Source organism: Jatropha curcas, chromosome 10 (assembly GCF_041381405.1).
Source record: "Jatropha curcas cultivar XTBG-Jc1 chromosome 10, XTBG_Jcur_1.0, whole genome shotgun sequence".
Classification (NCBI taxonomy): domain Eukaryota; kingdom Viridiplantae; phylum Streptophyta; class Magnoliopsida; order Malpighiales; family Euphorbiaceae; genus Jatropha; species Jatropha curcas.
In genome coordinates this window covers 26,419,818-26,441,153 of record NC_143160.1, presented here as the reverse complement: position 1 = coordinate 26,441,153, position 21,336 = coordinate 26,419,818, and the positions used below count along the sequence as shown (strand labels likewise).

General features: G+C 34.0%; 1 protein-coding gene and 1 pseudogene across 5 annotated transcripts; one reads left to right on the top strand and one right to left on the bottom strand.

Annotated features, from left to right (window-relative positions):
* The first annotated feature begins 330 nt into the window (after window positions 1–330).
* PRP40C (pre-mRNA-processing protein 40C) lies at window positions 331–20,922 on the top strand. Of its 5 annotated transcripts, XM_089726747.1 has the most exons (16): window positions 342–701; window positions 817–848; window positions 1,166–1,216; window positions 1,304–1,799; window positions 1,917–2,080; window positions 2,769–2,806; window positions 7,590–7,668; window positions 9,026–9,496; window positions 9,810–9,893; window positions 15,005–15,145; window positions 15,265–15,371; window positions 16,323–16,446; window positions 17,064–17,207; window positions 18,395–18,541; window positions 20,082–20,204; window positions 20,366–20,922. In XM_089726747.1, exons 3-16 carry the CDS (start codon window positions 1,199–1,201, stop codon window positions 20,681–20,683), a joined length of 2,454 nt encoding a protein of 817 aa, XP_089582873.1. In that variant the 5' UTR covers window positions 342–701; window positions 817–848; window positions 1,166–1,198; the 3' UTR covers window positions 20,684–20,922. The 5 variants fall into 5 exon arrangements, with proteins under 5 accessions (XP_089582870.1, XP_089582873.1, XP_089582872.1 ...); XM_089726744.1 differs by lacking the exon at window positions 817–848 and having other exon boundaries at window positions 331–482; window positions 567–701; window positions 1,166–1,799; XM_089726746.1 differs by lacking the exon at window positions 817–848.
* LOC149493355 (uncharacterized) lies at window positions 5,193–5,648 on the bottom strand (annotated as a pseudogene).
* Window positions 20,923–21,336: the final 414 nt, after the last annotated feature.

Below are 21,336 nucleotides of genomic sequence, written 5' to 3'. Positions count from 1 at the left end.
GTTTTTATTAAAATATTTTTATTATTATAATTTTTGATTGTCATTTATTTTCTATCGTGATGTTCTTATTATTTAAATAAAAAATTAATATCATAAATTTAAATTTTACAAGTTTTAAAATTATTTCTTTACAAATAAGTTATATGAATATTAAAAAATAATTTTAATAAAAAGTGAAATATCAAAATTAAAATTAAAATTTATTAATATTTATTAAAATTGTGTATAGCAGGATCCGTATGACTAGTTTTATTTGTAAGTTTACCAAAAATACCAGTTTTTGTATCCACTAAAAAAGCAAATAAAAAGTACCATTTTTTTTTTTGTTCGTCTGTAAAAACAGGTGTGAAAAAAAAAAAAAAAAAGAAGAACGCTAACGTTAACCTAAATTGCTCGCAGGGAAAAAACCAGGCAAACTACGGACCCAACTCCTCTTCTCCGCACGACATCAACGCAACCAGCTCTCCTTCTCAGCACTCTAGGTTTTTATTCTATTTTCAATGTCTCAATTCAACCCTTCCTCGGGAATTCCCGAACCCTAATCCCAACTTTTGTTGACGAAATAGTTTGAAATTTTGGAACCAAAAAGCAAGAAATTTGGAAGATATAGAATGAGAACAACTGAAAATTTGAAGAGTTAGAAGGGGGAAGAAATTTTTTAGAAGAGAAGGAAGCGATCATTTTTGATTCTGTGAATTCAGGTTCATTATTGTACCCATTCCTCTTTAATTTTTTTTGTTTGCTTATCTTTTCTCAGGGAAATTGATTTTTTGTTGTCACAACTTTCTCTTTTTTCATATTTGATTTGATGCGTAGCCAAGAGAGTCTCCTCTGTCTTCAAATTCAGGGTATGGTATCGGTACCCTAAAAATCATCGGCTGATACGTTAACCATGTCATGATTTAGTTCTTAATGGTAGCACATTAATTTAAAGAGTAAATGCCTGATTATGATACTATGAACTAGATCTAAGAAGGATTCTGTTTGTAGCCTTTATCTGGACTTTTGAGTTATGGTGTTTTGAAGTATACATTATATGTTTTTTTCTGTGGCCATTGCTTATACCCATTGGAATGACTATGAGATAACTTGATGACTGTCAAAGCTCATTTATTATCTATGTTTATTCGAGAGCGTATTGTTTGAGATACTTCACTCAATGCAGGACACACCAGCTTCAGTTCCTCAGGCCAGTTCGATGTCATCCACTTCAACTGTATCTCAGTCTATTTCCTTACCCCTCCATTCTCCTTCAAGTTCTACATTACCTTCTTCTCCTAACTTGGGCCCATCAACTTCACAGATGCCTGTAGTCCCTTCTTTACTTGTGCCGCCCAGGCTGGCTGGAACCACCAGGGCACCTGAATCCTCTGCATTGGTGTCATGTGCTCCAATGACTCTTCCATCTGTACCTGTTGATCCTGCCTCATCTGCAGTTCAGAGGCCCATGATGCTGACTAATACTCCTGCTTCAAATCCTGTGGTTCAGCAGCAAGCGTACCCTACCTATCCATCTCTACCTGCTATGGCTGCTCCCCCACAGGGACTCTGGTTTCAGCCTCCGCAGATGGGTGGCTTACCCAGGCCACCATTTTTACCATATCCTGCTGTGTTTCCTGGACCCTTTCCATTGCCTGCACATTCCATCCCTCGTGCTTCTGTCTCATCACCTGATTCTCAGCCTCCTGGTGTTACTCCTGTTGGAACTGCAGGTGCAAATCCCCCATCTTCTGCTGCTTCAGGTCTTCAGCTAATTGGCACTCCTGGGATGCAAAAAGAATTACCTCCTCCTGGAATTGGTATGGTCAAGGTTTCATGCTACATTACTGATAAACTTACAATGTAAGAGTTGGTTATTCCTCACTGAAGTTACACAAAATGAAATTAAGTCACTAATGTTATGTGCGAATTTGCAGATAACAAGGATCATATTCATGTATTTGACAACAAGGACAATGTTGCCATCAATGAGCCTTTAGATTCTTGGACAGCCCACAAGACCGACACAGGAATAGTTTACTATTATAATGCTATAACCCGAGTATCTACTTATGAGAAGCCTCTTGGCTTTAAGGGGGAGGTATAGACAACTTTTGGTTTTTTAAATTATAAGTCAGAATAAAACATTTCTATTGATATGCGCTGAGTTGTTATCTTTAACATGGTTGTGCCTGTACTGTGGACCTCAAAAATATATTAGTTCTATTATAAATCAATAAACTTTAAATTTATATAGATAGCCTAAGTTATTGCGAATTTGAGACTAGGAATGTTTTAATTAGAATTCACTAAGTTGCCTTGAAATGAAATTAAAATCTGTTTATTGTTTGACAGTTTATTTCTTTTAATGCGACTTACATCTTAATTTTCTTTTTGTTGGACTTTTAAATTCTAAAAAAGTTACTGAGCTCATAACCTTCCCCCTCTCTGCAGCTCTCTGCATCTTTCGACACCCAGGCAATCTTTTATTTGTTCTTTAACTGCCTTCTCTATATTGAAGTCTGAAATCAGTATTATATTCTGTTGTGAATTGGGCCGATTTATTCTTTTTGGCTACCCTCTTCTATTCTTTTTTTCTATAACCAAACTATCTTCTTACATGCTCTTGCACTTGCTTCCCTGTGTTGAAGTTTAAAATCAGCATTTATACATGTCACTCCCTTTCGGTTATCATGATTCATGAATGGCTTCATACGATATTTCCTTGATAACATTGGTGATACTTTTAGATGATGCTAATTTTGCATTTTGCTTAAATATGATTGCAGCCTGAGAAGGTTCCTATGCAGCCAACTCCAGTTTCGATGTAAGTTACTTACTCTTTAAGGGTTCTGAAATTGTATCTCGTTCCAAATTTTGGTGTCTGGAAACAAAATATGTGTAATGTTAGTCTTTACGTTTTTCTTCTCTTGTTTCTTTCTTATATGCTGGTTAAGGCACCAAGACTTGAACTTTTTAGTGATTAGTATTTTTTTGTATTTGGTAGAAAAAGTAGTAGTTATCATAAGCAGTAGTAAATTACATATCTTGAAAAAACCTTGGACCTTTCTTTTCTAAATTTCTCTTTGATAGATATAAACTTCAATGGCTAATTAGAATAAGTTGGGGGCTGAGCAGATATGTTATGGAGAATTTGTTGCAACTTCAGCAATGAAAAGGGAAGAGATAGAGGTGGATTTAGCTTAGAGAGCACAGAGGTTACCAAAACACACATTTCGTATGTAGTTTTTATCATATAAAGACATGGGGATGCGAGAAGTATGTTATCCATAGGATTATAGCAAGATGCTTGAAATGGCAAACTGTGACGGGTTTTCATGTTATATCAAAATACCGGCTGAGCTGAAGAGGGAATTTATGTAAGGTGTAAAGATGCATGGAATAAAAAAATGTAAGAGGTTTTATGTGATCTCAAAATACCAGCTGAATTGAAGAGGGGATTTATATAATGGCCGTCTTACCTGTATCGTCTTGGGTTGTGATGAAACAAAACGCTCATAAGACCCTCACGGTAGGAATCAGGATGTTGCATTGATTGTGGACATATATAAGAATGAATCACTTAAGAAATGAATACATAAGCAAGAAGTTTAAGTGGCATCTATTCAGGAAAAATTGAGAGAAGGGAGACTGAGATGTGATGCAGGAGAAACGATTTGGAGGTGGAAGGTTGAATGTGTGTTGCAGGAGTTAGGAAAGGGAGGAGTGACGTTGGGGGAAACAGTGAATGAGGATATATAGGCCCTAGACATTTATGAAAGTAGGTTTCCGAATTGGGCAGAATATTGAAAACGAGCTAACCCAACTAACTTGGGATTAAGAGCAAGTTGAGTTGAGTCAATCTTTTTTATTTTATTTGTATTTTTTTTAAAAAATAAACTCTGGAAATGTTGTCTGACATAGGACAGCTTGTGAAAAGCTGAGTTTTAGGAGGTTGGGGTTAGGGCTTATAGAGATCTAGTGTGAGGGCTTAAAACTCAGTGTGACAAATGGACTCCTCTCTCTCTCTCTCTCTCTCTCTCTCTCTCTCTCTCTCTCTCTCTCTCTGTGAAAGTAAAGGATAAATTAAACAAACGGATTACAGCTATCAGTCTTTTGCTCATAGGATCTAGGACTAGCCCCTATAATGAAACTCACACACATTAATACTCCAAACAACTGATAAATTAGAGCATAAAATCGCTGAAACTTTTTTACTGGAAAACAGAATTCCAAAGTATTACAAGCAAGTTTATATAGACGCAAACTAATTAAAGGAACTTGAATGTAAAGGAATTCCAAGAAGCTCCAAGGAGCTGGTCTGCCATAGAAAACTAAGAAGATAATACTAAAGATGAGATCTAGACAGATTTTATAGCTAATTAAAAAATAGTTCTTGCACTTGGATTAATGGACCCACAAACTAATTTATTTAAATAGAAATATAAACAAGACCCTTAAAGGACTGTTAAAGTATTATACTGTCTGAAATAAATTCTAGATAAAATATAGACCATAATTCTAAATTCTTGAATCTTTGAGTTTGATTTTTCTTGATTTCTTGTCTTAGTAATATGATGAATTGATTTAAAAGGCAGTATTAGTTTTATAGTTCTTCTGAAATATCAAATATCACAATCCTTTATCCTCTTCTGTTACAAATAAGACTATTATTCTAAGTAATGTGATGATTATGATACGATTATGATACCTGATGGTAGAATATTGTGAGGTAGAGACTTTTATTTCAATAGGATTGGGTGCATATTTTGTAAGCACAACAGTTTAAAAAAAAAAAATTTATTTTTTATAGGGATAATTAAATCTTCAGTGGTTGAACTTTTCTTTTTTTTTCTATTTTAGTGTTTGAACAGAAAACACTATCAATTGAGTGTGCAAACTTTCTAAAATTTACAATTGAGTGTCTCTGGCTGAGCTGGCTAACCCGAAACGTGATTGTGCAATTGTGGGACTTGTTTTTTTCACACATGGCATCTGACATGGACAAAAAGGGCTCTAACTTAACCAAATCAGCTGTATTAATGGATTCATGTGAACATATATGAATTTCCTATTTTGCCTTTAAGAACACCCAAATCTTCTAAACCATTTAATGGAGTACACAAAAATCGTCAGTTTCTCACCCTAGAAAAACAATGAAGATACAAAAATCCATTCCCTTATCAACTTTTTCTTTCAATTATTTGTTTTAATTTGAAAAAGGAAAATATCTACATGGAAACAAACACGGAAATTGATATTTCATTATTTGGCCAAAGATAAAAAAACAAAAAAAAAAAAAATGCCTTTAAAATCAATTATACACTAACTAGAAGCTACGCAACACAGGTCTATTTCCAAGCCTCTTGATCTCTCTATCCATTTGGCGAGTAAGCATGAAACTAGGCATCTCAAAATCACACAAAAGAGGTAAAAAATGGATGCCCAAGAGTTACAAGAACACTCCTTTCCACAAAAAAATGGGTATAGCATGCAAAACCATACCCAAATGAAGTCACAAAAAACAAAACTCACCAATTGAAAAAAACAAAGTATATCAAATAGAGAATACTTGTAACTGTAACCACAAAATGCCATTGCCTTGTCCATAGATTTCAGTTTTGTGTCGCATAAAAAGGCCAAAATTCCTTAAAGCTTCTAAAATTCATTTCTTTTAGATAAATCGAAAAAAATGAAAAAAAGAAAAAAGAAAGAAGTACACAATTCAACTAAACCAAAATTCTATCTGAGTTTTGTTTGGATAGAAAGAAAAGGAGGGATATAGAGCTTATAAGATTGTGGGTAGGCTTTAAAAAGAGGTTTCAATAATTGGTTTTTCTTCAAAGAGGGAGGCAGTGTTGGTCGAGTCAAGAAACTTGATCTCTCGGTTGTAGACTGGTAACAATGAGTTGAAAAATTCAGCCATGGACTCACTGCTCGTTCGCTTGCTCGATTCGAGCTCTTTGGAGGTGAAGGCGAAGACCATAGTGGCGATTTCTAGGGTTTTGATGGTGGATAGTGACAAGCATGTGTTAATTGCAAATGGTTTTTACTTTTGAATTATTTGCTTTGAGTTCTGGAATCAGGAAGTGGGTTTGCAAAGGAAAAAGCATATTTAAGGGGCAAATTAGGGAATTTAATTGCAAGTCCAAGCATAGTTATTAAAGGCGTGCCTTACATGAGGCTCAAGGGCTTGTGCCTCAATTGTCCTGAGGCGGGCGACCTCACCCAGGCTATCGCCTTTGGGTAGAGGCGTGCGCCTTTTTTGCGCCTAAGGCTCGAGAAAGGTGGGCCTTTTTATTTTTTGTTTTGCAGAACAAGTCACCTAGGGTATTTTTCAATATAAAGGTATCTAGCCAACATTGGCTTACACAAAATAAATATAAAAGAAATAAAATGCAACACAAAAACTGGTGATGTGCTTTGTGATCCAACCTCCGCTCCTTCATCTAGCACTCACGTCTTGCAATCTAGTCTTTAGCCCCATTCCATCCAGATAATTTTTCTTCATATATTTGCTTTCTATTTCTTTTCTTTTTTTCATTTTTTTGATTATACTCTTTTTTTGTCTTAACTTTAATATCTTAAAATATAACTTGTCATGTTGCCATTTCTGATTTATGTGTGTTTCTTTCCATGTTTTCTACTTTTTTTTTTTTTTTTGATTGATATCTTAAAATGATTTATATATTTTATTCTTTTTTTTTTTTTTTCGCGCCTCACTTTACTCAGGCGCGTGCCTTTGCCTAGAGGCTAGCGCCTAGGCTCTAGCAGCCCTTTCCGCCTTAGTGCACCTTGCACCTTTCATTACTATGAGTCCAAGTTGATTTGAAGTTTCTTTATGCCGTGTCATCTACTGCATGTGAAAAAATATGTCTCGCAATAGATAGTCATGTTTCCGGTGAGCCACATTAGATAGACACTGAAATGCAAATTTTAAAAAGTGTGTGCACTCAATTGATGGTGTTTTCCATTGAGACACCAAAATAGAAAAAGAATGAAAAGTTCAAACACTAAAATTATAATTATCCCTTTTTTATAGTTTATTTGCGTAGTTGCTTTACATACTATTTATTATCGGATACAAGAATTTGGAAATTGAAGAAGTCAATGTAAGCTTTGTATTTATATCTCGTTTGCAATCCCTGACAGGCAAAATAAATCAACAGCATGATTTCTTGCCTTTTTCTCATTAGATGTTGTCGAGCTATCTCTTACAATTTAGCATACATTTTATTTCAATGACTCGTACCTAACCTTGTCTAGGTACATGCCTGCACCTTCCAACTTGTGCCTTGGCTCCAAGGTCCTATGGTGCTTGATCGTGCCTAGTGCTGTTAATGATACTGGTTAAAACATTTTTCAGGAGTTTTCTTTTAATAGACAGCCTAATTGATTATTTAAAGCATGCAGTTTTGTCCCACTTATATATTTTTGACTTTTCTATTGTCATGCATCATAGTTGATGTTTTATTGTATTTGGAATTATCTTATACCCTTTTGTTTTTGGTTAATTAGTTGTCGACTTTTGCCTGCTAGAGATTTTATAAGTTCAAGTGACATCAAAGAACTCTCTACTCTTAATTTCTTTATTGCATTTTTGTGTTCAGGGAGAATTTGGCTGGTACAGACTGGGCCTTGATCACGACGAATGATGGTAAAAAATATTACTACAATAACAAAACTAAGGTATGGTCCCCCTGAAAAAAGAAAAAATCCTATTTATTTTGGTCCCCCTTAAAAAAAAAAAAATCCTGGCTCTGTTAGATGCCTATTAAACGTGTTGCATAAAATATTTCATTGGGAGTTATAATATGTTTGGGAAAGGGAACGAGGAAGGAAAGAGAAAAATGGAGGAAAATAAGAGGGAAATTAAAAAAGTAAGATAAAATTATTTTCCTTCTCCATGTTTGGATATGAGAAAGGAAAATACTGAGCGAGAGTTATTTTGTTACAGAAAATTAATTTTCTATCCTATGAAAAACCTTAGATAGGGATTAAACTGTGATTTAAATATTTTCCTCTTTCTTTCCTCTCAATTTAGATATGCCCTAATTTATTTTCCATTCAAATTTTTTCCCTCCTACTTTTTCATCCTTTTCAAACATGAGGGATGAAAATTCTTTATTTTTCCTTCCTCCATTTTCCATCAAGCTAAACTAGGCTTAATGTTTTGAGGACTGGACTAAGAAGCCTATTTGGCCTTGCTGTTTCATTTTGCTGCTATTTTTCCAAAAAGCATTGAATGCAAAAACTACCTTTTTGTCGGTTAAAAAAATGGAAAACTGTAGTGCAGTGAAAAAGGAGTGTTTAGGCGTTGGATTAAAATTGTTGTTTGAAGTGATGTTCTGATTAAAATGAATAAAAAGGAGATATACTAGATTAATATGTTCATTAAAGCATTTCATTATTGCATACAGAGTACTCAATAGCCAAATTAAGAGTTTTGAGAGGCCCAATCTCGGTTCAGTAAATTTACTAAATGACCATATTTCTGATTTTCCTGCCAAACAATATCTCCCTTCCAACCACAATCCTAAAAGGGCTACTGATCTGGCTTGAGACTGGTAACTAGATAAATTGCTGGTTCGCTCCATCCAATTTGGTTTGCAATTTACTTTTTCCGAACTTTTTACCTTGAGAATGTTTCTTTTACGAATTTTCAAAGAATTTTCTCGCTATATTTAATTTTCTTCGACATAATCACCCTATTTGGATGGTTGGGCTAATGAACAGTCAACTTTTTGTTTCACTGAGCGTTCTGGTTCTAAAACCATCAAGAAAAAAATTTGTTTATCTGGAATTGTATATTTTGTCTTTAGAAATGTAAAACTGAATTGAAGTATACATTTGAATTGCAAGGCCATAAATTCATATGATTCATCTACGATTCTGTTCAAATTTCTATTGCATGCTTCATTCAAATCATTTGGTGCTTGAATAGAGTCAAATGTAAGGAAAGAAATATTTGACTATAATTGCCACTTTCACCTCATCTTCTTTATAGTCATATGACCTCTTACTTTGTTTATGTTTTCTCCATCAGTTAAGTAGCTGGCAGATCCCCAGTGAAGTGACAGAGCTTACAAAGAAGCAGGAAGCTGAAGTATCAAAGGAGCTTGAAGTGTCATTGTTGCGCTCTAATGTCTCAACTGAAAAAGGATCTGGTCCAGTTAGTTTGAGTGCTCCTGCAATTAATACAGGTGGTCGTGATGCAACAGCTCTTAGAACCTCAAGTGCACCAGGTCCATCATCTGCATTAGATTTGATAAAGAAGAAGTTGCAAGAATCTGGAACCCCAGTTAATTCTTCACCTGCTCTAGTTTCATTAGGAATGGGAACACCAGAATCAAATGGTTCTAGAGCTGCTGAGGCTACAGCTAAGGGTTTGCTAAGCGAGACTAGCAATGATAAGCTAAAAGATACAAATGGGGGTGGTAATGCATCTGACTCCTCTTCAGATTCAGAGGATGAAGACAGTGGGCCTACAAAGGAAGAGTGCATTATCCAATTTAAGGTATCTTCGTTGCTTTTCTTTTGCTTGAAATTCTTGTTGTAAAACAAATTAAACTGGTGTCTCCTGTGCTTCCCTTTCGGTGTTGTGCCCTCATGAGATGTGGCAGGGGTGAGTGTTTGGTTTGGGTCCAATATAGCAAGGCATTTGCTAGTTAGAAGAGGTAAAAGAAAGAAGTGACGGTATGTTAGGCGTATGGACAGCTGCAAAAGAATTTGGAATTTGTTGCATATTGCTGTTAAATTTTCTTCCCTGGTACAGTTTGCCTCATGAGAATATTAGTTTTCTGTGTTTATTGTGTCTCTGAAATATGCAGGAAATGTTGAAGGAACGTGGAATAGCGCCATTCTCAAAATGGGAGAAGGAGCTGCCGAAGATAGTCTTTGACCCTCGTTTTAAGGTTTGTTGAGTCTAAAACTTAAGTCTCACTTTGTTCAGGAATTAGACACCTTTCCTATAATTAGAACTCCTTGAGACAGGTTTGTTGGTTTCATATACATGCTCACTTGTTATGAGGTGAACTTGTTTGTGCTTTTCATGTACTTCTTTTGGTGATAACAACTTGCTTCCTTAGGAAAACCTTGTTGAAATGGTGACTTTTAGCCGCAACTTCTTTCTTTTTATCATGCTTCTAGGATGTGTCTGGTTTAAGAAAGTTGTTATCTAGGCTTAATAAGGCCACATTTCCAAAGTGGGAGAGGCAAATCGTTCCTGTTCTTGCTGCATTTTATGGGTGTACTCCGCCTGGGATTTTTTTTTTTTTTTTTTTGGGGGAGGGGATAAATGCTCTTGACATGAGGCTTTTGGTTTGTTGGCTAGACTTTGAGAACATATTTTCTTGTTAATGAGCTCTTACCTGGCTAAACTTCATGACCAAGAACCTCATTATTGAAGTATGGGGCTCTGCATCTCGTAGGACTTTGCTATTGTATAATTGACTAATTCTGTGTATGGAGGCCTCCTGCTGACCATGGCAACTTCAACGCTAATCTGATTCTCGTGATATTCAACAATTTCTTTCATTATATGTCAGTATGTGATAGTAACCTCCCAAAAGAGTTGCATATCCTTTGCTTAGGATGGTGATCTTATGGAGTTATATGTTTTACCTGTGCATTGATTTTCTCACTTTAAAATTGTGTTGACATGCTTCAGCATGAGCAATATTAAGGAAAATGCAAACCAGCTAATTTTTGTGTCACGTTTACCTTGTGTGTTTAATATTGTGACTGTAATATGCTAAATTGCAATCTTTTTAATGCTTTCAAATGCAGGTTTTTTTAAATTTTTTTTTTCCTTTTCTTTTTGGAGCAAACATGGTAAAGTACTTTTAATTTCAGAAAACTCCTTGATTGGAATTTGTTTCCAGATTTGGAGGGGGCTAACATGTGTGTGCTGCATTCAAACAGTGGGGCAACTAAACTAAGTAAAACTGAACGATGAATGATTACTGTATGCTAAAGTAATGCCCAAATCTGAAAACATGAGTTCCACACAGAAAAGCCAAGAGAAACATGCAAATAAAAAATGAACCCATATACAGAATTAATCCTCAAAAATAAATAAGAAAAGAGGCAGTAGATCTGATTTAAACATGCTATTGATATTGGTGGATTTGGAGAGCTTTGTTTGGATTTGGTTGATGAAGGTGATGGATTTGAATTTTGTGGTGTCATATTGTTTATTTTGGATAGACTTGGATGGTCTTTGTTGAGGGCAGAATGTGCGATTCTAATTTATTATGGTGTTGGTGATAGTGTTTATAAATTAATTTGTTAAGGGTTCAGTTGAAACTAATATTGAAAAGTGTGTACATTTAGTGTCCCAAAACTTGGTCCTTTTTGCAAATTAAGATTTTTTTTTTTTACTTGAGATTTTCCGCTGTTAGTTGCATATTTCAGCCTAAAATTTTTAAAAAATTTCAGAGGGGTATAAATTCCTCATATTTCAAATTGAGGTTATCCTTCCAGTTTTCATAACCAAAATTGAGTCTCACCCTCCATGTGGTAGGAACCTGACTCCATCTTGTCCTCTGAAGTTCTCTGATGCCAAAAAAGATGTTCACACTAACTAACGGGATCCACCAACCTATAATAAGAAGCAAAGCTCAATTTGGCATATTGTGGCACAAAGTTTTTCCAATGCATTGCATCCATCTGTCTCTCCAACACCAAGCAACATAACTGCCCTGGAGCCATTACCTTTTGTTCCAGTGGCAGCCATCTCTCTACTCAGTTCCTCAATCAGGGGGACATCTCCTCACCCTTTTTCTTATCCTGTGCCTTCTTTTCCTTTTACATGCTATGGAGGGCTCAATCTACTGTTGTGATACATGTAAGTCACCTATTACTCTGTATTCTGATGCTTGGTTGTTACCCATTCCTTGTATGGGACTGAGTTGTAGGTTTTCAAGTGAGGATTCAAAGATAGGTTAGTTAGAATTTGGCATTTAGTTGATTTCATACCCTTTTCCCTATGTTTAATGAGAAAGAAATAAGAGCTGATTATATTAGATCTGAGTTTTGGTTTGGAAAAAAAAAACATCCTGCCTACTTTCTAGGGGTGTCAAAACGGGTGGAGTGTCGGGTTTGATACGAATTTGCCTAACACATGGCACGACTAGAGTCAACACGAACACGACTCATTTAATAATCGAGTGAAATTTATCAATACGAACACGACATAAAAATTAGGCAGGTGACACGAACACGGCTCGTGTAACCCGCCTAATATCATAAGCAGGTTAAATGGGGTCGTGTTGACCCGTTATGACCTGTGTAACCCATTTAATATCATAAATAGGTTAAATAGGTCTTGATGATCTGTATACGGCCCACTTAACCTGCTGATGATATTTTTAAGTTTTAACCTATTTAATTCAAATCATATTTAAAAAAAAATTTTCATACATAAAATACAGATTATTCAAGATTCATAACTAAAATGAAAAACATTAATACAACAATAAAGTTTAAATAGAGTTTTAGTTGGAGTATTTATATTTAACACTAAGATTAACTCTTTACCCTTAAATAAATGGGTCCCTTGCCTAATCATCGTGTCAACCTGTCATACGATATGTTTATATTCGTGTCATAAATAGGTGACCCGTTTATGATACAAACCCATTTAACCTTTACCTTAACCCATTTATTTCACGTGTTACGCGAATTGTGTTCGTTTGTCATGATTCATTCTAACACTCCTACTATTTTCTTTTCCTTCGCTTCTTGTTTGAACAAGCAATGAAACTGCAAGACACAATAAGTACCTAGCACAACTAAGTGAAACTGCCAATCATAATTAAAAGAAACTAATCCTTTGTATATAGGAACACATGGGTACCCTAGAATTTGAACGATATTAGAAATCGAACTAAACAAAGTGAAAGTTAAAAAAAAAAAAAAAATCCTAAGATTTCATGATTTAAGTAAAATGGGTTTGGGTTTTTTCTTTTGTGGAACTTATAACCCTGTTTTGCGTGTTAGGCAATTAACTATCAATCACACTGACATGATCAATTTTGTTGACGTGGCTAACTTTTGGAAGTATTAATTTCCTAAACACACTCATCTCTTAATTATTTTAATTTTCAAATATAAATGAAAAAATTTATTTTCTCTGAAATTTTAAATAAAAATTAAAGAAAAGAAAGAAAACATCTGGCAACCTTGTTTTGATTATGCATTTTTTGGTTTTTCAAATCTCGGGATCCAAACAGCAAAACCTTAGGCAACTTCTTTTGCTATAAACACAAATTCCCTCATTAACTTGATCTAAAATTTGCTTTAAATTTTTCTAAACCCATTCATCTCTCAATTAATGAAAAAATATATTTTCTCTGAATTTTAAATAATAAAAAAAAAAAATATAGCAACCTGTTTGATTACGGAATTTTCTTTTTTTGTTTTTCCAATCTCTTTGGATCCAAAAAGTATACCCTTAGGCAACTTCTTTTGCTATAAACTCAAATTTCCTCATTTACTGATCTAAAATTTGTTATACAACATAAATCACTATCTAAACTTACTCAATTTCAACAAGGACTGGGAATGGAAAGAATTTGTTTTGAATATCGATGCTTAACCCACTGTCGTCTTCAACAGTAAGTCAACAACAACAATTATGAAAAGATGAAGAAGAGTGAGATTGATAGAGTTAAAGATTTTGATCATAAAGAAACTCAATTGTGTAATTCCAACCCAAAGAAAGGGAATTGTGAAGAAGTTTATTTTTTAGCATTGTGGTATGAGAGTGAAAAAAAAAAGGGAAAAAAAAAAATAATGGTATTAAAATTTTTTTAATAAGAATAACACTCATAAGGAAGAAAATAAATTGGGTTTGTTGATCAGAGGCTTTCATATTGTCTATGCTAGAATCAAGCCTTGCACTGTCACTAAGAAAGGATTCAAAAATTGCAAATAGATGCATTGATTTGGTATTTTAGATTTGCTGGGGTTGATTTGAATCGGTGAAGGATATGGAGGATGATAATTTGGTTTTGTTTATTGTTGGTTGGAACTTGAAGCAATGAGAATAACTTTTAAAGATTTTTAGTGTGTTGATTTGATGGGTGAATCACAAATTTGCCATTGCAGGCTGATTGTTGAAGATAACAAAAAAGAATACAACGACAACAACTAAGCTGTAATCTCAAGCTAGTTGGAGTTGCCTATATGAATTCTTTGTTTAAGCTATTAAGAGACCTTGTCTCCAACTTAATTTATTGGTTAACAAGTTTGTTAGTGAGGTTAGGTAGCAGTTATGATTTAGTTTGAATGTGTAAGTAAACTAAGCATAGTTTAGTCCTGGGATAAAGTCAAGCATTGTTATGTGTTGACTGTATCTACTTTTGCACTTGCTATCTTATAACTAGATTTATATATACAGCAAAAGAAATCAATGAGAATGGTCTATCCTAAGAGGTTCAGTTTACAGAACCTGTCTTTGTAATTGGTGCTGTGTCTGTTGAGCTTTCTGCTCTACCATTTCTTCAGCCGCTCATAAACTTTTATGATGATTACATTAATATTGTTCTCTAGATACTTAATTTACTTTTTTTCCATTCATTACTTAACACATGTAGAGGAGCCCATTAGAGTTTCTCACTCTTACTCCTGTACTCATACATTCTCTTTAGATGTTTCACGCACACTGCTTTGCCCCTCATCTTCCCTGAACATCGCTTAGGAACTTCATCATGTGTGCTTTCATTTTCAGGTTTGTGATTCCTGCAATAGTTTGCTCAACCCGGATGTTGTATTCTTATTATTATTATTATCTGAAATATGTTTTTCTTCCATTTTGACGGGCTGCTTGGAAATGTATCTATATTTATGCATGTCTACAGCAGATCCAACCTAGAGAAGCGGCTGAGGCTTGCTATACATGGAGTTTGGATTCTTTGTTTTGGAACATTGTGAACTTGCTTGGGATGATGATTTTCTTCTCTGACTATATTCCATTAAGGTTTCATTATGATTTTCTTATTATAAAACCATTCTGTTGCAGGCTATTCCGAGTCATTCAGCTAGGAGGTCATTGTTTGAGCACTATGTTAAAACACGTGCAGAGGAGCAACGCAAGGAAAAACGAGCCTCTCAGAAGGCTGCAATTGAGGGATTCAAGCAGTTGCTGGTTGAAGCATCAGAGGTTTCTTGGATTTATCTTAACTCGAGCGTGATTCCTTTCCAGACTAATATTTCTTATTATCTTTTTTGGTTTTGACACTAAGGATTGCAGATTGCTTATCAGCTAGATTTTGATTTCAGGACATTGATCAATATACTGATTATCAAACATTCAGAAAGAAATGGGAAAATGATCCACGATTTGAGGCTTTGGACCGTAAAGATCGAGAACATTTATTAAATGAAAGGTATTACTTACCGAGTAGAATCTGGCTTTAGATTTTTATCAACATTTTCTGTTGTGATCATTGTTAAGCAAGTTGGCTTTCAATTCGTTTGGAACTTTCAAATTCTTCTGCTTTTATTATTTCAGCCAATTAGGGGATGTTCTTTGTGTTGTTTGGCCATAACACTGAAAATCAGCTGGAAAGCTACTATATGTCATATAGATCTCTATACACATAAATATCATGTCTTGAATCAAAATTAAACATCGTAATTCATAATAATATTCTTCCAAAATGTTAAATATATTCCACAATATATAATGCATGTAATCAGTTAGCATAGATCACAATTGTCATTATAAATTTTATTATTAGTTTGGATGGATAAGATTGACAGAAAAAAAGAAGCAAGGGTTGGAACAATTTTCTAGCTGCTTAAGCACTTAGTGCAATTAGTGATGCCTGGAAGGTAAGTGTTTTTGGGTTTTTTTTTTTTTTTTTTTTTTTTTTTTTTTTTTTTTTTTGTTATCGTCTTATGGCCTATTCGAGCTACATGATTTATATAACTTGCTAAAATCAATTGGAACAATTTCAAATTCTATCTCTTGCTGCTTTCTATAGAAGTGCTGTTTGCTTCATGTTATTCAGATTCATTTTCTGTGTGAGCATCTGCAATATATGGTGTATATGACTCAGCAGAACTTTTCCTGCATATTTTCTTTTGCTTGGATCCTTATCCGGATTTGCATAAACCTTTTCCTAGACAGAAAAGAGCTTTGTATTCAAATGCCTTGAAGGCTACATTTGTCAGCTGAGTAGTAGGCTAGTGATCCAGATTCTCATATTAAATTTTGGTGTATATATATATATATATATACACACACACACACACATATATGCATGCATTTGCTTTTGCTTTTCAGTCTGACATTATATTCAATTGGTTAAAAGAGAATATTGCTTCCATTGTAGAGTTATTCCTTTGAAGAAGGCAGCTCAAGAAAAGGTTCAAGCTGAACGTGCAGCAGCTGCTGCTAGTTTTAAGTCAATGCTTCAAGACAAAGGCGATATAACCATCAATTCCCGTTGGTCCAAGGTATATTCTATTATAAATCATGTTTAATTCAATAAAATGCATCTTGGATATGGTTTTAAATAACAGAGGCACCTTTTCATTTTCCCAAACTAGATTAACTTGGCAGCTACCAATGTGATTTTCTTGAAAAAATTATACAAGTTACTCGGAGTAAATAATCAACTTTCAAACAAGGACTTAACTAACATGACATGCAAATATAGCAACACAAATAATAATTAGGGCATGCTTGGTAGCATTTTGATTTTTTGTTTCTAAAAGCTGAAAATTGGTTTATGCTTTCTATTCACTGCTTTTGGAAAATATATTTTCCAAAGGAACAGAACAAATCGATTGCAATAGTAATGCACCTAATTTTGCCTAGGTGCATGTGTCAGTCTATTTACAATGCAAACTGAGTTCAATTTTTCTATTTGTTTTCCATTGTGGTGTTGCTCCAATGATTAGGTAAGGAAAATAATAGTTGTTTGGTCTTTATATCGTCATATGACAAGCATCACATTAAGCTAGATGCAGTAATAGAATTGAAAAGACTAAATACTGTTTTGATCTAAGAAAACATATTGAGATGTTCTGGTTTGTTCATATAACAGTGGCTTAATGTTACTTCCTTGCAGGTGAAGGAAAGCCTAAGGAACGATCCAAGGTACAAATCTGTAAAGCATGAAGACAGGGAGTTTTTATTCAATGAATACTTGTCTGAACTAAAAGCTGTAGAAGAAGAAGCAGAACGAGAGGCAAAAGTCAAAAAGGAGGAGCAGGTATATGCAGGGCAGAACTGACATTTGGGATTTTTTTTTTGGAGTTGGGGGGGGGGGTGGGGCGTTGGAAATATTATGCTCTTTAAAGTAAATTAACAATATAAAGTTATTTAAAAGAAAAGTGATTAATTAGATCACCAATTTATTTTAAAAAAAGAAAAGTAAGAACATATATAAATGCAATTTCTCAAACTACCTTTGTGATAGAAAATATTCAAATTGTTTGTATTGCTTTTGCTGTAAATTGTTACTATAAAGAAAAATGATCTAGGTTGCATGGATATGGGATACTGTAATTTTTAAAAAAGTAGGATACCGACACGCTTAGGACATGTTACACTGAATTAGTATAATTTATTAATAATTCAAATAAATAAACAATCATTTATGATAAATCATAAAATATAAAATAAACAGTACTTAATTATTAATAACAATATAATTAGTTAATTCTCACAATTAACATCACCATTAGAAATCATAATATTTCTAGATTATTTAGAGATAAATTGATAATTTAAAGAATTCCAACATTTTTAAAAGAAATTAAATTAATCTCTGACTATATTCTACATATTAATTTTCAAACGTGTCTTTAGAGTATCGTCAAAAGTATTCTCAGAGGTGTCCTTGAAGTGTCCGAAATTAATCAAACGAAATAAATAATAGGACACGGTTTTTAAAGTATCCGACACGTGTTTGGGAGTGTCTGAGAAGTGTCAGTGTCCGACATGGATACGTTTATATGTTTATATGTTAAATATAATGCCACTGGATTTATGTTAGGAAACATTTTGTTAAATGAATACATCATGTAATATACTTAAGAATCAAACGTTAAAGCTAGGTAATATCTCTTTAATATCAGCAAGAAAAATAGATCAAGCAAAACTAGAATAAATACCTGAGTTTTATTACTAAATAAATATCACCTAATTTAATATCATATTAAATCTTTGAAATTAAAAATATAGAATACAATCAAACTTTTTCCTTACGTAAATGAATATAATTGGAAGCTGATCTTAAAATTTGCAGTTCAAGCATAACCAAAAATTGTGCTAATAATAAAGAGTTAAGTACTCATTTATGTACTCATTTAAGCTAATATTTTAGTGCAGATTTGGGGCCGTTAAGTACTCATTTATGCATAAGCTTTCAGCTTTCTTCTACTTCTATGTTTGCAGGAGAAGTTAAAAGAAAGGGAGCGGGAGTTGCGCAAACGGAAGGAAAGAGAAGAACAAGAAATGGAAAGGGTGCGATTGAAAGTTCGAAGGAAGGAGGCGGTTTCATCTTTTCAAGCTTTGCTAGTGGAAACAATTAAGGACCCTCAGGTATATTTCAATGACTAATGATTCAAGGAGCATGGTGCATACATGTAGGGCAAGTAGGTTGATGAACCGGTCTACATATGTTTTTATGGTGGGCAATTCTCAAACAATATGTGATATTAGGGTTTGGATTTACCGAAGGAGGGGAATTTAGTGTAGGTAAATTGAATTAGGAATTTGTTTTAAGGAAAATATTTTCCTAGAAAATATCTGCACTTTTTTAGTGTCTGCAATACTTGGGAAATGTTTTCCTGGTCAATGTGAAAACAAAACCATTTTCAAGTAAAATGAATTCCTCTTTCAAACTAGGAAAACATTTTCTAAAAATTCATTAAAAAATAAAAAATTAAGGCAAATTCAAAAGAAATACATGTACACATGTCCATTCATTCATAGACCACCATGGATCATCCTTGGTTGTCACCAATGACCATTGTAACTTACCACTGTTATGGTATTATTTTGCAATATTTATTATACTCCCTCCGTCCCATTTTGTTCGCATGGTTTGACAAAATACGCATATTAAGAATTTAGTCAACAAAAGTTATTTTGGCCTTTTTTTACCCTTAACTCATTAAGATATTAATAAAAGTCCTTCATTTAATGAAAAATCATATAGGCTATTATGAGAAAAATAATTATTTACACATCTAAATTTAAAAACCTTGCAAGCATTTTGGGATATCTAAAAAAGGAATAACAAGCAAACAAAGTGAGACAGAGGGAGTAATAAATAAAAAATAGCCTTTATGAGTCTAATTATCTTACAAACTAAAAAAAGACTAATAAAGTAGTAGTGAGGGATAAAGAGTGGAGACTAGGACTTAGCCTTCCAAATCAACATCTCAAAAATTCCATTACAAATGTACCTTAGAAAATAGCTAGTGTTGCATATTTTTAGAGATTTAACAATCCTTGGCTTACTATGATTCTAATCCTCCTACTAGAATTATGAGTCTACTAAACAAGATGCGAAGCAAACATATTTTGAAGTATTGCTATCTTGATTGTAATAAAATCTTAAATTCCCTAAATGACAAGTTTTCAAAATATGAATTTCATAATGAAGAATGGAGATCATATAGATTCATTCTTGAACTTTGTTATTTTAACTTTATGACATTCTCAATTTATTTTGACTCATTTAACACTTCAACTTATAAAATTACACCTATTAAACATTTCAATTTGCAAAATTATTTTATTGAACACTTAACTTGCAAAATTAAATTAAATAAACACTTATTAGATGATTGAAAAGTGTGAAAATTATGGTTCACAATTTGTGCTAACCATATTTTTTTGCATATAAAAGATAGAAATCCTAAAAACTATTGTTAATGTGGAAATGTGTGTAATCTTATTAAAATTTTTAATATTAGGGGCCATAGTAGGTCTTCCTCAAAGTTGAAAGTGCCACAAGATTAATGTGGATCCGTACCATGTACTATTTATGGTTTTATTTTTACTAGGAGTTTGAGCTTGGCTTTGGTCTGCTTCCTCCACACTAATTAATTTGTTCACTTGCTACTTGCACTAGGCATCTTGGACAGAGTCAAAGCCCAAATTGGAGAAGGATTCTCAAGGCCGTGCAACCAACCCCGACTTAGATCCATCTGATACTGAGAAGCTCTTCCGGGAACATGTAAAGATGTTACATGAGGTAATTCTTGGTAAAGCCTACCTGTGGATATATTCTTCAGAGTCCTTTTTACTGGGATAATGATTTGGTATAAAGGATTAGGTTAATGGCACGGGTACATGCCTTTTTTATTAACTTTTTCTGTGAATATCATTTTAAATTTTTGTTTTTTCTTTCCTTAGCGATGCACACAAGACTTCAAAGCTCTATTAGCTGAAGTCATAAATGCTGAAACTGCTGCCCAAAAGTCAGAGAATGGAAAAACAGTACTTGACTCGTGGTCAACAGTCAAACGTCTTCTGAAGCCTGATCCCAGATATAACAAGATGCCTAGAAAAGAGCGAGAAATTTTGTGGCGCCGATACACACAGGATATTTTGAGGAAGCAGCAGACAACTCTTGATCAAAAGGAAGAGAAGCATACAGATTCAAAGAGTAGAAACTCAGCTGATTCAGGAAGATACCTATCAGGATCAAGGCGGACACATGATGGAAGATAGCTTACATTATTTTTGGTTAGGAAGTAGGCTTTGTAGAGGTTACCTATTGCTAGTTTTAGACTCTGTAGGGCTCTCCTTGTTTTCCCTCAATACAGGTTAATGTGATCTACTTTTGTGTATGCTGCATAATATTTTGACTAAGCTAATTATTTTTATCCGGCTATTTCAGTCGGAAAAGAAAAATTTGTTATATATTTTGAACTGTTAAACAATTGGAAAGAGGAACATGTATTTCTTTTGCTTGGGACCTTGGATGGATACGGAAGTGCCTTTCTGGTAGAATTAGGAGGTATTTCTCCACCTTTTGGGTGTGCACTGCACTAGTGCCCCTTTGGGCGTGCACTGCACTAGTGCCCCTTTGGGCTTTGCAGAGAGTTAGGAGTATAATGAACTGGATGATGATAAACTTGACTCGGTCACTGGTTTTGCCTTGCCTTGCCTTTTGAGTATAAAATTAATAACTGGGTATTGTGTATTCCTTTATAGTATAGGTTAAACAATTAATTCATGAGATTTAAATGTGAGTTGTAGGTGATTGGCAGAATCGAAATTTTAGTAATAGTTATGGACATGCTTTGTAAGTGGCTATAATCTAATTAATTTTATATTTTCACGTAAATAAATACAGTCAGGTTAAAAATCAAGTATTAAAA